The 17,650-nt window shown below is 40.6% G+C and overlaps 1 protein-coding gene across 1 annotated transcript in view; it reads left to right on the top strand.

Moving 5' to 3' along the window:
* SH3GL2 (SH3 domain containing GRB2 like 2, endophilin A1) overlaps positions 1 to 17,650 on the top strand; it is an 89,252-nt gene that overhangs the window by 56,384 nt on the left and 15,218 nt on the right. Inside the window, exons 2-3 of the mRNA XM_059492544.1 lie at positions 12,998 to 13,066; positions 15,309 to 15,381. Of these exons, the coding sequence (XP_059348527.1) occupies positions 12,998 to 13,066; positions 15,309 to 15,381 (142 nt within the window). The remainder of the gene's footprint in view (positions 1 to 12,997; positions 13,067 to 15,308; positions 15,382 to 17,650) is intronic.

Genomic DNA, 17,650 nt, shown 5'->3' with positions numbered 1-17,650 from the left:
TACCTCACTGTAAAAGCATTCCAAACACAATGGCACCCATCCACATACCAGAAGAAGTGGTGTCTTAAGATGTCTGTAGAGGTACAGTTTGAGCTGTAATACAGGGTTTCTTTGTTTGCTGGTTTTGTGAAGACTGTGAGGATAAATGAGTTTAAAATATTTTTCAAGTTAAATGTACATGAGACACCATCACAAGCAGATTACAGCGCAAAGATTGTGTTCCTCATAGACTCAACAGCTATCAGGTGGTACTGTAGGAGATGCAGGGGCTTCTGCCTGTCACTGAATGGTTTGTTCAGGCTGGTGTAGGACTTCCTCTAGATGGAAGGTGCATTAAGGCAGTTCAAGACCAACAAAACATATTAATATGTTCAAAGCTGACCATCTCTGGATATAGTTTTTACTTGCATGTTTCTTTCAGAAACTAATGTAGTAGTTTAATGTAGTAGTAGTTGAATGTAGTAGTTTAAATCAAGAAACAACAGTGTAAAATATTTAGGACTTCTCAGGAATTACTTTTTCCTTCAGATTGTGTGTACTGCTTAGCAACTTCCAAGGCAGAGTAAACCAATGAAGTATTTAGTGGCCTTTCTTTCTCTGTGTTTCTTTTATAGCCGCTACATGTCTCAAGGCTGTGTAAGAATACAATCCAATTTACTCTTCCCCTCACCTCCATAAGATGAAACTTTGGGTGAAATTGACATGCTAATTGTCTGCAAAATGGACAGTAGCTTTGTACACATTGATAATTAGGCTGCTTAGTCTCGTTCATTAATTACATTAAGAGGCTACTGCTATATTTTGATTTGTGACTGTGATGTTTAAATTCCGACATTTGAAAATCTCATCTGGTTTACATTTTTGTTACTTTTTGCTTTTACATCACCACAGAATAAAGTGTGGTAAATTTCATATTGAACATAAATGTTCTCTATTTAATTAACAGATTAACATAAAGGATCATACATGCTTTGATATCATATGCACACTGTAATGTGTTTTTACCCCAAAATTCATGACATGTTTTAACACTTGCCACTATGGAAAACATGGCGAGGACAGAAGGAAGATGAAGTTCTACTTTCTGCTCTAGTGTAAGGTGATTGTCTTCTAAAACATTTCTCATTAGTTTATTTCAAATGGAAAGGGAATCCTATGCATTTCAGAGCTTTATTTTGTATATCCCTTTCATCTTATTCTGTAAAGTACAAATATTCTTTTTTGCTGAAATGTAATACCTCTGGGATAGAACCTTGAATAAAGCAAATCAGTGCCTGGCAACACAAGGTACATGTTTTTAAGAAAGCAGATGAAAGAAGAAGTGAATCTTCCACTGATAGGGTAGCATAGAGCATCTGTTAGAATAACTTGTGTCGTAAAACGGAAGCTGATTCATGTGTGTTACACCTACTGAAGGGCCTGTCTCCATTGTGCTCTGGTTTCCTTGCTTTTTTCACATGCCCACTCCTCTCCTGCCAGGTAGTTCTCTTTCACAGGTAGCAGATAGTAACCTCCATGTGTTTTACAGAACCAGTAAAGTCTCTGTGCATGTTGCAAGGACTGTATGACATGTCTTATGTCAGCTTTGTACTATAAAATGGAGAAAAGAAGTGTCAGTGAGGTGCCTGTAGATGTGGAGGCAGGCAGAGTCCATGGGCATGGGCCTTTCTGAGTCTCTCAAAAACAGACGTGGTTTTTCTAAATGGGATGAAAAAAACTAAATAAACTAATCTAAATAAACTATTGCTGTGTAGCTGAATTTGACATGAATATGCAGCTGTTTTTCTAAAAAGAAACACTCTTACGATAGCTCTTCGTCTGCATTAAATGCTGAAGGAATCAGGTGGGGCTTTAGCACCAAATAATATATTTCATGTCTACATTTCTGCACTCCTAGTTGAGAACATTGTTCCCTTTATGTAGGTATGGTTTTATTCAGTGTGCCCTGTCTAAAAGATGATTTCTCATTTTTCAGAGGAACATGCCTCTGGTGTGGTTTAGGAAGGATGAAATGGCAGCATTTATAAAATCTTACCTTTATTTTTGTGAAGACTTCAGTATTTTTCAGACTTATTTTCTCTCATCTCTGAAAGTAGCCTATTTACATGTGCATGTGCACATTAGAATCTACTTTGCTTGTTTTATTTTCTGCATGTGCTAATGGAGTTTAAGTACATTTTCTTTATGGAGTTTAAAAACACTTTCATTGTCAGTGTGGACTTCCAGACACTGAAGGCAGGGAGTGGCCATAAAAATTAACTAACTGTTAAAGGCAATTTCAAAAAGAATCTGTTGTCACTTTTCATATTTTTGTAAAAATTAGAAAATGTAAGCAGTTCCACATTTGCATCTTCCAAGTCAGTTTTTAAAATTCAAAGTCCTCATTTTTTAGTGAGCTTGCACAGCCAGGTCTTGAAGACTTCATAAAATGCTATAGTTTATTCTCATAAACTGTTAAAATTTAAGGGAAAAGGCAGAAGGCAGCAAATGAATTTGTACATGAAGAGGAACGTTCCTCTTTTCTGTCAAACTTCAGGTAGTAGTATATAATTAGATCTGCAGTGGCTCAGAGGTTTGACTGTGATGCAAGCCTGAAAGACTGATTGTAGAGGACTGCAAATATCTTGAGATACTCAATGGTGTAAATTTTTACCAGTTTTGAGCTGGCCACAGATCTGTTGAGCAAGGACCTGTGTCCTCTGTTGTTTGGGTTTTTAAAAATTCTGTTATTTTTTTAAAATCACTTTTTCACCAGGAGTCCATCAAACAAGTTGTGAGCTAACATTAGCAAAAATGACTTTTTCATTTTATCTCTCAAAAATCTGTATATCCCTTTTAGTAGTAAGACTCTGCTTTGTAAATTAGTTAAAAACTTACCGAAAGGTTCTAACTTTCCATTGTCAGAGGAGCATTGATATCTTGAATACAGGCTAGAACCGTAGACTCATTACTGCAACTGGGGCAGAGTTTGCTTGTTGCATTGTGATCAGATGTGACAGTAGTCATGAACCAGTCAGTGAGACCAATGCTACTGTATAATTTATTTTGGGGGGATGTTATGCTCATCTTTCTCATTCCTTTGGTGCCTCTTGGAGAGCAGTACCCACCAGAGAGCAGCAGATTCAGCTCTGCTTTTGCCTAAAGCAGATATGTTTGTGTAGCTGCAGGGATGTCAGAGGTGCTTCTGGTGGGTCTCTTGTTGATTTATGCAATTTTAGTTTCCTTACATTTTAAAATGACCTTTATCATTGGTAGCTAATACACACAGTGTTGAAAGGAGGAAAATTATCATCTTCAAATTTAGATATTAATGCCTAAGGCTGTGGTTATGCCTTCATTTTGGTAGGAAAGGTATGCTCTTCCTCCATGCCAGGGATACTGACAGGGTCCCTCTGCTGACATTGTTGCAGAAGAAAAGCTGCCTCTGCTCTGTGTAGCGTGCTTATAGCACAATACAGTGTCAGGCTAAGTGGTGTCTCCAGTCATTTTCTTCTTTTATCTGGGTATGTTTCATCCAGTCCTAATTCACTCAGTCCCCCCTTTCTTCTTTTCCTCTTGCATATATCTCAGAAGCACAAAAAGGCACACCACCATTTCAGTCCATCAGGGGCTCACCCCAGAAATGCCCAGTGGCTCACAGAGCTTTACTGTTATATTGTGGTGCTCTCCAGCCCCAAGAACAGGCCAGTGCTTTGGGATATACTGTTCTTACATGGTGAGTTGAGACAGAGGACAGCAGTTTAATGGGAATGCATTCAGTTTAATTTAAATAGTGCTCATGTAAAAAAAAAAACAAAAACAGAGCTTAAAGCAGATCTCAGCAATTTCTAAATGTGCTGCTATCAAACTGAAAGTGTTGGGTGGGTTTGGCTTGTTAAGTATGTAGTTAATAAGCTATCAACACTGCCTGCCAGCAACATAGGAAAATAGTTTGGACTGGCACTTTGCTGAGCTGTGTAGACTGCCTTTTAGATGTAGTGGCAATAGGAAAACCAGAAATAAAATGCATGTCAGTACTAGCAACAGATTACGGACAGGTTTTTCCTCACAAACTTCTTTTAATATCTTCTCTTAGATAGATAAAAATTAATTCAGTGAGAGTTTCCAACAAACTCTTTTCCAAATGTAGCAGGAGCAACTTCACAATGGCAGAGTTTGTATGGCTGCTAAATTGATGAATCATATTTGAGCCATGTTCTCTTATCCTCTAGCAGCTTCTGAATGTTCCCTGCATTCTCACATTTCCAGATGTTAAAGACTAGGCTAGCTTTCACCCAGCAGAAGGCATGTAGACTAATATACATTATATGGTGGTGTAAAATATGCCCTAAATTTGGTTGCTGTGAATTTCTCATGCTGTTATTTTGCCTGCTCTCTTCCTCTTCCTCTTCCTCTTCCTCTTCCTCTTCCTCTTCCTCTTTTTTTTGGACAGGTTATGCCCTATTTATTTCTGCTAGACTTTAATTCATTCTTTTATTGAGAGAAAAATTACAAAGCTTTAACACTCTAGAATAATGGGCTGTTGATTTGCCTAACAAAGTCATGTCTGCTTGACCAATCAATATTGTTTCATCACTGCTTGCATAATGCTGATCAAATATTTGGACTCTGTATTGTGGAGATTTTAGCAAGCTGTAGACTGTACCCTAGCACTCTTTACCTGCTATGACTGATTTTCCCTGCCTGTGAAATACTCCAGTGTTTTTCAAAGTTGATGTCTAGCACATGTAAATCTGCTGGATCAGTAGCCAAGAGTAAACATCCTTCATGAAGAGTGAGTATGAGCTCAGCCTCCCAGCTGGCAGCTTAAACCACTGCTGCAGGAAACACAGTTTTGTGCTAAAATGGAAAAGGTGAGGACAGGCAGTCTGGTGACATAGCTTAACAAACCACGGGATTATTTAAATTTCCTGTCACCTGTGCCCATATTGTGTCTACTTTGTGGTAAAGCATGTGCCAAGTGAAGCAGTGGGATGGTAGAGATCATTGTTCCTGCTGAATTTAGAAGCTACATGGATGAAGGAAACATGTTAATGTGAGTAGTTCAGCTAGGATGGATCATGATCCATAAACATGCTCCAGATTAGGATGCTAACTGGATGAATATCTGTTTTGTGTTCTTTTCCTCTCTTTTTCCACTCCATATATTGTCATACTGTACATGTGCCACTCATCTGCCCTAAATATTGCTTTAGAGACATGACAAAGGTATGGAAGTTTGAGTGAATATGTCATTTTAAGGTGTACACTCTTTCAAATACAAATCCCATTTACACATGATAATAGAGCATGATAGGACAGGAGCTGGCAACTGGTGGCATTCCAGATAAGAAAGCCAGTGCTGTGTACTTTTCTAAGAAAGAGACATGACAACTTCAGAAATTTTTAGTGGGTTTGGACTTTGCCCCTCTCTTAGAATTTCCTTATCACCACTCAGTGGAATGAGCTGCTTACATCAAAAAACAGGCAGCTACCAAAATTTTTTTGGCACTCTGAGAAATATAGCACAGGTGTCTTCTTTCTTTGGGGCAGTGCAGTGTAGGGCAGGGCTTCCACTGCTGATGTAAGAAATGTGGGTCTGAATCCAGGTCTCTTTACACAAAAGTAAAAACCTTGTGGGCATTTTATTGCCCACATATTCACTATAGGGACTGACAGAATCATAGTACTGTTGTCATTGGAAGTAGAGATGTCATGTAGGAATAGATTCTCTGCTTCTTTCCTGTACTGCAAAAAAGCAGATATTGGCATGTTTTCCAGCTAACACAGCTACCTTTTAAATACCAATTTCTTCCTTTTCTCATACTGGTGTCCTTCTGGGGACAGAGAGTGTTGAAAAAAGCACACAGTGTTCTGACTGTCTTCAGCTCTCTGTCAGCTTTTGAGCTTCTGCCAGCTTCTCTTTGTCAGCTCCCAAGGCCACTCTAAACTTCAGAGGTGCTGGGGTTGTGACCAGCTTTCTGGCTGAACTTAAACTTTGCAGAGAGCCAGCCTCCTGAAGTGTGTGTTTGGTAAACAGGCAAGACTTCAGTAATGAGTTTAAATTTGTGAAATTAATTCTGTTATCATTGCAGTGTCTCTGCTATCAGCCCACTTCTGTCACTGGAATGCATAACATTGATTTCAATTTTTGTCAGCCGTAGGGTAGTACCTTCCTCATCTGTCGAGGTGTGGGTGCCTCTGGACAGGAACTTCCCTTACAGAGATACAGCACGGAGCAGTACTGCACCAGTACTTCCCCAGCAGTTCCTTCCCTGCCCTCAGACTGTTTTATTTCACTTGCCAGAGGACAGCCTCCAGTGTGATGCAGCAGCAGCACTGCAGCAGAGTCTCTGCAGTAACTCCTGTCAGTGCAGAAGCTTGCGGCATACTTTCATATGGTGCACTAGCGCTGAATGCGAATGACTTCCCCTGCATTGCTGGAGTTGCAGAAATTCTGCAGTATGGTCCTTGGCAGTAGTTGGAAAGCAAAAGGCTGGATCAGATTGAAGAAATGATTGCTCTAGCCACCCTCGTCCTTCTCCTTGGAATATTCTGGCTGAAGATGAAAAATCAAAAAAGAGATTGAATCTAAATGAAAAGAGTAAGAACATGGGGCGGGTTCACAATGCATTTTTCTTACCATGTGGCAATGCTGGAGGTTGGGATCCTTACCTTTGTGTGTCCTTCTTGAGGAGAAATAGTTTGGCTGAGATATTTTCTTTTGCTGCACACTGGACAGTCTGTCCCACAAGGAGTTTCATTCATGGCTTGACAGGCTTTAGCAATGGCCTGTCTTTCACACTGGCAGTTCTTGTGTCTTACGTATGTCCCATCTAGAGCCAATTTTCCTGGCTTTCTGACCTGCCTTCAGACTGTTAGTGGAACTCATAAACAGGGCTGTGGGCCCTACTACTAGCAGCTGTGAGGACTAGCAAGGCCAAGCTATTGTGTGTATATATAAAGGGTATTTAGATGATGCTTTGTGAGAGAAGAAGGCAAGCCTTTTAGAATCCAGTCATAGCCTTCCCTGCTTGAGTTTCTAAAACTCAGTTTACTTCCTGGTCTTTGAATAGCACACTTTATTGTTCACACTCTGAATCCAACAGCAGAGTCAAGGGAACGTTTAAGGGTGAATAAAGCTAGCCAGCCTGTGGCTAGTTTGGTGTTGTGGTAGAACAGGCCAGCAAACAAAAATTTTCTAGCAGGAAGAAAGTGATTTCAGTGCCATCAGGGGACAGAGTGTATTATTCCCTGATTAAATATATCTACTGAGTGACAGAAGGGAAAAAGAAAAGATAATCTCAGGCTTGTCTGGCAGATGCTTACCTAAAATACATCACAAACATTTCTGCTAGATATGCTGCTGATGGCAAGCAGTAGCAGGTGTAAATTAATGCTAACTATTTTCCCATGTGCTTTGCAAGTGCATTTCTTCATTTTGTCATGGAGAAAACAAAGCCTTAATGGCATAATCAGAGTCTCAGTGGAAACAGGACATAAAAAATTAGGTTCTCTGGAGATTCTTAGTTCTGTAAGTTTTTTTATTTTTCCTTTTCACGCTGACTTCATGGCCCGTTACAGCTTCTGTGATAGTAGTGGTGTCACTATGCTCCTCAGTTCCGTATGGGAAGGATCTTCTGGTGCTGAGCTCCAGCTGGCATGGTGGCCTTCCATTGTGGCTCTACAGCTGAAGAAGAGAAATTCACAAATTAAATGTAAATGGGCATTACTGTAACTCCAATGTATGTAAAATTTGGATCTTATTTTCATTTTACAACTAAGGTGGCTTTCTTATATTCTCATGTTGTCTTTTATTGACAGTCTCTATTTCACACAAGTTGTTTACATATTTAAAAGAAGAATAGAATAAAATTCAAATAATGTAAAATGCAATGCTGAGTGTAACAAGCTTTCCTTGTGAAATCTGATGTATTTAATGGAAGTGTGGGGTTTGCTCAATTTGGCTAACAAATAACTACTGTATGGATGTAAGGCTTATCAAACACTTCTGGCTTCTTGTGAGATTTATCACATTTGTTGAGTTTCCTGAAGCTTTCCAAAACTCATGATACTGGGTCATTTGGCTTGTAAATGAGGACTACCTTATCTAGATGGTTATTCTGGAAAAATTGAGTGAGATTGCTCTACATCTGCTGAAATTATTTTCAGTATATGATAAGGTGCTGTGAATCAATACTAATGTTTTCTATGGCCTCATAATGTTTCTGAGATAAAGTATCTCCATACTGATCTGGAAACGCAAGTTTTTATTCTGTATATTGATGCCACTTGAAAAAGAAGAAGTCTAAAATGCAGCTAATTTACATATACTTTTGTGGTGGGTTTTTCTTACAGTTCCTATTCTATTTTATCTGAATAAGCAGAAGAGCTCCTCTCTTGCTGACTGTTATTGCTGAGAATGTGCCATGAGATGTTTCATAATCCACAGAGAACCAGGGCCATGATCATTATCTAAATTTCAGATGTCACTTGTTTTCTGTGGTAGTAAATTCTGATACCATAAATGCCAAACAGTGCAGGATCAGCCAGACACAAAAATTAGCCTGCAGGTGGCAGTTTTTTTCTTACTCTAGTGTGTGGACAGAATTTAAAAAAAAAAAAAAAAAAAGTCTTGGTTAGAAGACTGTGCTTTTTGAAAAATAGATATGTTTCTTTTCAAATACTTTCTCCTGAAGAGCCTGAAGTGTTGGAAAACCATCACCATATATAGACAGACCTCTTCCATTGAAATGTGTACTTCTTCCTTGTCTTTGAGAAGCTTACAAAGCATCACAGCATTTTAAAGCTGATCTGAAAATTTTTAACAAACCTGAAGATAATTCTGTCACTGTGCTTCCTTATTGTGAAAGAAAAAACTCAAAATGGCAAAAACATCATGGAAGAACTGTAGAAACCTGTGGAAGAAATACAGAGCAATCAGGAATGAGAAATCAATAGGGTGACTTGAACTTAATGAGCATGGACTACAGAGGGCATTTTCTTTTTCCATTGTGAATTTGTAAGCTTCGTTTAATAATCTTTCTCCCATTGCTTTCATATTAATAAAATTTTTCTTTCTACCAGCCTGTCCACTGTGTGACAATTTGATAGAACTCTGCTGTCAACAGCCTTCCTTTGAGGAATAGAAAATTGTGCTGTGGATATGTATTTGGAGTTAGAAATGCATGGAATAAGGAGACTGTTACTTTTCAGTAATACTGTGGTATGACCACTTTGTGAACGGGGCATTCAGTTTGCATCATACGGAAATGCAGTGTATTGTGTTGGTAATCTATTTTAAACTGCTTTCCTCCTCCTCTATAGAGACAAAGCTGCTACCTACACTTGCTGCCAAACTAGTATGTCATTAAATTAGTTGAGCTGCAAACTCAGGTGACTAGAGGGCAGTTTAATGCAGGTCTTACTGCATTTTGAAGTTTGGGTAGTGTCATGTCATAGTCTTCAGGACTTTCTGGTAGCGGGTCTTTGACCTGTGAATTGTTCAGAACCTTGGTACAATTCAGTGTCCTGGAATAGTTGTATAATGCATGTTTGATTTATATTAATATTTTGTGAACAGTGAGAGATGACAGCATCAAAGACCTTTAGAGGACTGCTGCATGAGCTATTAAGTGATCATCCCTGTATTCTATAAAAGTTTACTGGAATTTTCAAGATATTCATAGTGACTGTTCAAGCATTCTTTTGTCCCTTGACATATGGCATCATAACACAGCAATACATCAAAAAAGAAAAAAAGGGTTATTTGCACAAATGTATGAAAAATGGAACAAATGTCTTCATATGACTTAACAAGTTTTGTTGTTTCACATGAAATCCATCTACCAAACTTCATTCCTGTTGCTGTGGCTTATGTTCCAGCTCCTGTGAACATTTACCAAAATCTGTGTTCTTAATATTAACTGCCAGGGGAAAAAAAGTTTATTTTTTCCCCTAAGTGTAAGAGTCATACCAAATTTTTTGTTCCTACTGAAACCATTCTGATAAGAAGATATGAAATTCATGTTCTACCTGGGTGGAAATATGATTGTTATAAAATTGGAATTTACTCCAAGAGACTGTATAGCACTGGTTTTCAGTCAAATAAAGTATGAAGATACCAACAGTAACACATGACATTATTAGGGGTAGAAGAAGTCTGTATATTCTTGATTCATAGAAATGTTTTCAGGATATCTCCTTGTTCCTTTAAAAAGCCCAATTTTAGATCTGTTGTAAAGAAATAATCAAAATGTTGATGCCTTAAAATGACATGGCCAGGGAGCCTTTCAGTTTCTGGGTAGCTGTAGCTGTTAGCTGATGATGTTCCTGAGAGCTTCCTAAATCTTTGGCATGAGAGCAGATCCTGAGCTGATGGGAGCTGGCATGGGTTCATGACCTATGATAATCAGATCTGACAAACTTAGATACTGATGGAGTGGTAGTCTGAGTGAAATGCTTTAACAATTGATTTGGAGGATGAATATAAACAGGCTGAAAAATATCTCCAAATTTAGTCAATAGTACTACAATGGCATAGATGTGGGCCCTATTGCAAATGCCTTTCTCAGGCTCAAAGGTCCTACCTGACATCTTCTGATTTTGGCCTTGAAAAGGAGGTGTGGTACCCTCTTTTGAGCAGATTATTCCCTTCTGACCCAAGGGGAAAGAACTGTTGAGGGTTTTATTTTATCCTTAAATCTGAATTCTTAATTAGAGTTCTCATCTCTGACTGCTTGAGTAACTATGGTCTTCAAGGAAAAATTAAAAAAAATAAAAACCAAACAGTACTTACATTTTAAGTGGGATTTTGGTTCAGGTGTTTTTTTCCTGAGGTCTGTCAGTGCTTCTCCAAAACAGAGGTTTGTCTGCACAATGGAGTTGAGCGCGGTTCCTTGAGGGTATGTGATGTAACTACCCTGAGAGAAGACACTCCCAGCCCCAGAAGGGCTGAAGACTTAACAGCTCATATTTCTCTCTCCTTTGACTCAACCATTTGTAACAGTACTTGTCACAGAGCTTTACAAATTAATTTTCTGCTTAGCACATAGTGTTTTTAGCTACCCTAAATGAGTGACTCAGGATGGTAACTGCGAGCCTAATATTGACAAGGTTAGCAAAAACTGAAAGGAAGTCTAGAAGAGAGGGCTGACCTGCCTTTTTGACTATGCAGTGACGACTCCAGAAGACTGCTGGGCTGTGCTTTTAAGAGTGTCATACAATTCTCAGCTGGAGTAGTGTTGAATGTGAAAGAAAGGAGCAATTGCTCTGGTTGATAGATGTGAATTAGGATATTTAGGGCATCTGTGGGAATGAAAAGACACGTCTTTGCAAATCCTCATCAACCATGAAAATATTTCAAAATTATGAAATGTAGAGCTACAGCCCAAAAGGGCTGGGAGATTAATTCCTTTTGAGTACTTTGTTGCCTTGGAGTTGAACTACAGATATGAAAAATCTATTTTAAATATTTAAGTGCTAGCATATAAGCATACTGTTATTTTCTGGGATGTGAAATCTTTATAGTAGGAAGCAGATTCTGTGCAGATTTAGCCATATTATCTGTAGTAGGATATCCATTTGCAGAAGATTCATTCATGAAACTAATTAATAAATCTTTTAAAACCGAAACTATCCCTTGTCCACTACTCCTAACAGTTCTGTGTTTGATTCTGTTGTGGCACTTCACTTATCTCTGTAGATCACAAGTTTAGTAATACAGACCACAAAAATTCATTCATATTCAGATTATTGGTAAGAGGCTGTCTGTATGGTTTTGCACATCTCTTTTGTACAGGAAATACTGGGAAATACAGTTCCTTGTTTTTGTCATAGTATTGTTGTTTCATTAATGCACCATTTTGGCTACTAATTTGTGAGATGCTGACAGAAAACAAAGAGAGCTGATAGCTATTTCCTATTGCACAGATAATTACAGCCTGCATTAGTAAGTGCTTGGCCATGATGCACTTGCAGCTTTGTTGTAGTGAACTGAAGTGAATTTAAAATCATACAGATGTCTGGATTTTACTAATGGCATGTGAGTGACTGTGGGTATTTCTCTTTATACTAAAAAAATAAAATAGAAGACTTACCACAGTAGGTAAAACCAAAAGGGGAAAAGTAAAATTGTTATTTTCTTTCTTCTTGTTTATTATTGGAGTCACTTCACTGAAATCAGTAATTAATAACTTGTATAGTGATTAATTTCTTATGACAAATACCATCCTAGTGAAAGATTAATACATTCATTGAATCATATGCACCTGATTTCGTTGAGGGAGTATAGTAGTAAAAGACTTTTGACTGACAATGCAATTGTTAAAATCCACTTTGAATGGAGCTGTAGAGCAGTTACTCTTCAAGTCTGTTATTGTCAATGTTACTGACTGTAAAAGGAAACATAGTTCAATGTATTACATTGTATTAGGGAGATGAAACAGTAACACTATTCCATTTTCCAATTAGTTTTCAAACGTAATATTTTATAAAAAAAACAGAGCATTTGCTAAAGTCATACTAACAGAGTTCCCTTTATTTCTTTCTATCTAGATAAGTGAGTTGTGTATTTTATATATAACATAATACTCAGGCTCTTTCATGGAATGAATATAGGGGTTTTTTTAATCAATCTTCCTGTCTCTCTGTCTATCAAGTTTATATATAAACTCTTGATTTTTACTGGTGATCTGCTTCAGGGTGAGTCAATATCTGAAAATTCTCAGGCATGGGTGCATCTTGCTTTCTAGATGACCAGAGCCACTTTGTGCTTTGTGCTTAGGTGTGGCTTCTATCCTTGGTCAAACACTGGGTCTCTGAGGCTTAAGCAGTAATACGTTATTTCTGAATGTTTCACTTTGGAGTGTGTTGGAAATAAGTTTTTCAGAAGGAGTAATAAGTTTTACTGTTGTACTGACTTAACAGAAAAAAAACCCCTAGCATTTCTATAAGGAAATATTGTAACTGAATTTTTCTCAGTTGTTGCTGAATCTGTTGTTCTTTTTTTTAATTGCAGAAAGTGAGTGAAAAAGTAGGAGGTGCGGAAGGAACAAAACTAGATGATGATTTCAAAGAAATGGAAAGGGTAAGTCAAAATACAGCATATATTCATTATTACCATGCATTTTTCTTTCTAGGACAGGAATTTGAAAGGTTTTGGTCCTGGAATCACTCAGAGAATTTTGAAACACTTAGCTCAGCAGGACTGTGTTGTCAGTTTTCTATTTATTTTTGTTTTCTAACCAAGGGATATGTAATGTGTGGCACTCTATAATGCAAATTCCTCATTCAGAGACTGGGGCTGAAGTCATCTACAAATTAGCTGCATTTAAACCTCTGTAGAGGATCTCTGAAAACGGAGTCAGTCTACAAGACAGCCATTTCAGTGGGGAAGGGTGCTGGTAATTCCTGGCTCCTGGCTGGTAATTCAAGGCTCTAGGCATGGCAATGGCATGGAGGTATTCATTCACAGGTTCAGGGGTCGTGCTAGGCAGCCTCCACTGGCAATGTGCTTCAGGTATGTGGGGAAGAACCCTCTAACAGGGTTCTTCTAACACTCTAACAGGGTGTTTGGTGAGGCTGGCACTGATAGCACTGAGTGTCTCTGCAGAGGGGAAAAAAAAAGAAAAAAATCCGCAGCTGTGTGTGGCAGTGATAGTATTTCACCTGAAAGGATCAGTAGGGGCAGCATTTTTTCAGGCTTCAGCTTTCAAAGGTACTATCAAATCTTGTAATAAAAGCTTGGGCTAGGAGATATGTAACATATGTATCTGATATGTAACTCTGATTAAGCGAAAAATAAGCTATTTATCTGTACATTTGTAAAATGAGGAGGAGAAAAAATCTTGGATGGAAAATAAAGGGCATACACTTTGTACTTCTTACTAAGAAAGCACAGGGCTGGTTTCTTCCTCTCAGCTTCTGTTTAAGTGGGTAACCAGTATAGGCATTCCTACCAGAAAATGTTACCAAGGGTTCAAAAAACTGGGATAAATTGGACATTGCAACAGCCAGGTGTGGGTCCCACATCATGCTTGTGGGCAGGATGGGTTGGCAGCCCAGGAGACAGGAGCACTGAAAGCTGTGGAAGTTATGGAGCAAATCCATCGGTTGCCCCCACGCTGCCCACCTGGCCCTGTGTCCACTGCCAGCTTTTCTGCAGGTAGTGGACATGATCCTCTGCATGTCCCTGGCCTTCTGTTCCCTTGCCCCCACCATCCTCTGCAGCCTCCTGGCCATTTCTGAGTTCCCTGCCAGGCAGTTCAGCTATTTATTCACCTATGCCTGGCAGACCTCTCCTGCTTCTCGGTGTAAAGGATAGAGCAGGACCCGACAGATGGCAATGGCAACAGGAAACAGGAAGGACATAATGACAGCCCAATGCAACCAACCTATCTCAGGTGTTCTTTTTTAAAATAGGAACTTGCCATTATGATAAAGGAGTTCACTCTGTGGGACACAAGCTACCCTGCAGAGAAATGCAATGTGTCCTCATAAATACAGTGTAGGACATTACGGGGATCCCCCAATCTGCCAAAGCAGCATTTTTTCTCTGAGGCCTGATTCTGAGAGTAAGAATAGTTGTATACTTTGCTGCATTCAGTCTAGGACCTGGACAGGGGCTGCCTTCCTAAGAAAGGAAGACTTCTTACTACAAAAGAATGTAGAAGAAAGTAATGCTATTCAGCTTTAAGTTTTTTAAAATTCTAAATATGAGAATCAGCTAGGGAGAAATAAATGGTCAGTGCATTCATGCTGATAGGTTTCTTGAAGCTGGGAACAGAGTGATATCTAGTCTTCCTTACCCCAGTTTGATCAGATGTTGCTCTGAAAGAGGTATACAGCACATTTTATTGTTAGTGGTTGGTTTTCAGTGACTTCTGCTTTCCTCTCATTTTGCCAGTTTTTAGGGGATCAAAGATAGACAGCTCTCCAAAAAGCTGTCTGTGACTGTTCAAGAAATTTTCCCTATTGTGAATCGTTCCCATGGTGATATAAAGAATTAGCCCTGTACAGTAATCAAATGCATCAAATGTATCAATAACTGTACAATGTATCAAATTCCTAACCCATTCTGATTGACCTTACTTGAGCATGGACCTGCTATAAACTGAAATGGTGGACTCATACTTTAGTAGTTTTCCAGGTATTACCACCTGGTTCCAGGTTCTGGTTCCAGGGCTGTTCTGGTACCAGGGCTGTTCTGAAGAACATAAAAATAAAATTATAAGAAGAGTTTAAAAAATCTATAAGAACAAAATGAGAGAAAAACTTCTTCCTTTTGTCTAACTTCCATTTTTCTTTTTGTTTAACCCTCTGTCCTCTAGAAAGTGGATGTTACCAGCAGGGCAGTTGTGGAAATAATGGCAAAGACAATAGAGTATCTTCAGCCAAATCCAGGTAACCTAATTTCACAATTTTACAGTTTTGCACCACTTCTTGAAAACACTTTTTTTTACCGGTATAAAGTCTGACAGATCTCATCCTCACTGGTGCAATTAAGGTTGACACAAAATTGGCGAAGTTACGGTGAAGTAAACAACGGAGATGAGTACAAGCCTCTATGTAGGAGAGAATGGAGACTGGCTTTGGAAGGCTTTGTTTCCCTCCTGAGCCCTCTTTCTCTAGGTGAGTGGGCAGCCCATGCCCACGAACCAGGTGTGCTCGCTTGTAGGAGCCAGCGTGTCAGCACTGTGAGCGTGGGGCCTGCCCTGAAGCTGGGGATGACTGTGGCTGCCCAGGGCAGCAGGGCAGGGGCAGCTGGGGCAGCTGCAGCCCTGGCATTGACACAGCTCTGTGCAGGCGCAGCTGCAGCCTGGCATCAGCACAGCTCTGTGCACGGGGCAGCTGCAGCCCTGGCATTGACACAGCTCTGTGCAGGCGCAGCTGCAGCCCTGGCATTGACACAGCTCTGTGCACGGGGCAGCTGCAGCCCTGGCATTGACACAGCTCTGTGCAGGCGCAGCTGCAGCCCTGGCATTGACACAGATCTGTGTAAGGGGCAGCTGCAGCCCTGGCATTGACACAGATCTGTGTAATGGGCAGCTGCAGCCCTGGCATTGACACAGCTCTGTGTAAGGGGCAGCTGCAGCCCTGGCATTGACACAGCTCTGTGTAAGGGGCAGCTGCAGCCCTGGCATTGACACAGATCTGTGCACAGGCAGCTGCAGCCCTGGCATTGACACAAATCTGTGCACGGGGCAGCTGCAGCCCTGGCATTGACACAGATCTGTGTAAGGGGCAGCTGCAGCCCTGGCATTGACACAGATCTGTGTAAGGGGCAGCTGCAGCCCTGGCATTGACACAGATCTGTGCACAGGCAGCTGCAGCCCTGGCATTGACACAGATCTGTGTAAGGGGCAGCTGCAGCCCTGGCATTGACACAGCTCTGTGTAAGGGGCAGCTGCAGCCCTGGCATTGACACAAATCTGTGTAATGGGCAGCTGCAGCCCTGGCATTGACACAAATCTGTGCACAGGCAGCTGCAGCCCTGGCATTGACACAGATCTGTGTAAGGGGCAGCTGCAGCCCTGGCATTGACACAGATCTGTGCACAGGCAGCTGCAGCCCTGGCATTGACACAGATCTGTGTAAGGGGCAGCTGCAGCCCTGGCATTGACACAGATCTGTGTAATGGGCAGCTGCAGCCCTGGCATTGACACAGCTCTGTGTAAGGGGCAGCTGCAGCCCTGGCATTGACACAGATCTGTGCACGGGGCAGCTGCAGCCCTGGCATTGACACAGATCTGTGCACAGGCAGCTGCAGCCCTGGCATTGACACAGATCTGTGTAAGGGGCAGCTGCAGCCCTGGCATTGACACAAATCTGTGTAATGGGCAGCTGCAGCCCTGGCATTGACACAGATCTGTGCACGGGGCAGCTGCAGCCCTGGCATTGACACAGATCTGTGCACAGGCAGCTGCAGCCCTGGCATCGGCACAGCACACACCTGGGGATCAGGGGAGGCATGGTGGGGAGCGCCTGCATGAGGCAGCCCTTGCCTTTACCTTCCCAGTCATTTGCCATGTGAAGGAAAAGGACCAGGCAGTCCTTGCAGACCATGGAAAAGCAAAGTTCCAAAGCAAGTTTCTTTATGGCACAAGAAGAGGTACCAATTTTCCTCTGGTCCTCTGGCAATTCCCATCCTTATTACAGAAAAGGGATGGTGCAAAAGAGCTGTTGATGTCATACTGGAGGAAAGGACAGAAAATCAAGTGTTATCAGACATGTCTAATTTGAACCCTCAAAATAGAAACCAGTGAGTCTTTTCCATAGGGAGATGAAAGATCAGGTTCAATTGGGGTGATGCAGAACTACGTGTTCCTCTTTTGCTAGGGGTTTCTTACAGGAAGGGGTGATCTGGACCTGCAATAAACAAGGAAACAATTATATTGAATATTACAGAGATTTCTGTAGTGATCTAGGAACAAAAGTGTTTTAGTACTAGTGTAAGTCAATGCCAGCATCACTGTTAATGTCAATGGAGTTAGCCTGTGATAAATCACAGAATATGCAGAGTGGGAAAGGACCCTCAAGGATTATTGAGTCCTGGTCCTGCACAGCACCATCCCCAAGAGTCATACCATATGCCTGAGAGTGTTGTACAAACACTTCTCAAACTCTGTCAGGCTGGTTCTGGGACCACTTCCCTGAAGGTAAAATTAGGCCT

Source organism: Ammospiza nelsoni, chromosome Z (genome assembly GCF_027579445.1).
Source record: "Ammospiza nelsoni isolate bAmmNel1 chromosome Z, bAmmNel1.pri, whole genome shotgun sequence".
Classification (NCBI taxonomy): Eukaryota; Metazoa; Chordata; class Aves; order Passeriformes; family Passerellidae; genus Ammospiza; species Ammospiza nelsoni.
Note: the sequence above shows the minus strand (reverse complement) of the source record. Positions and strands in the feature narration are given on the sequence as shown.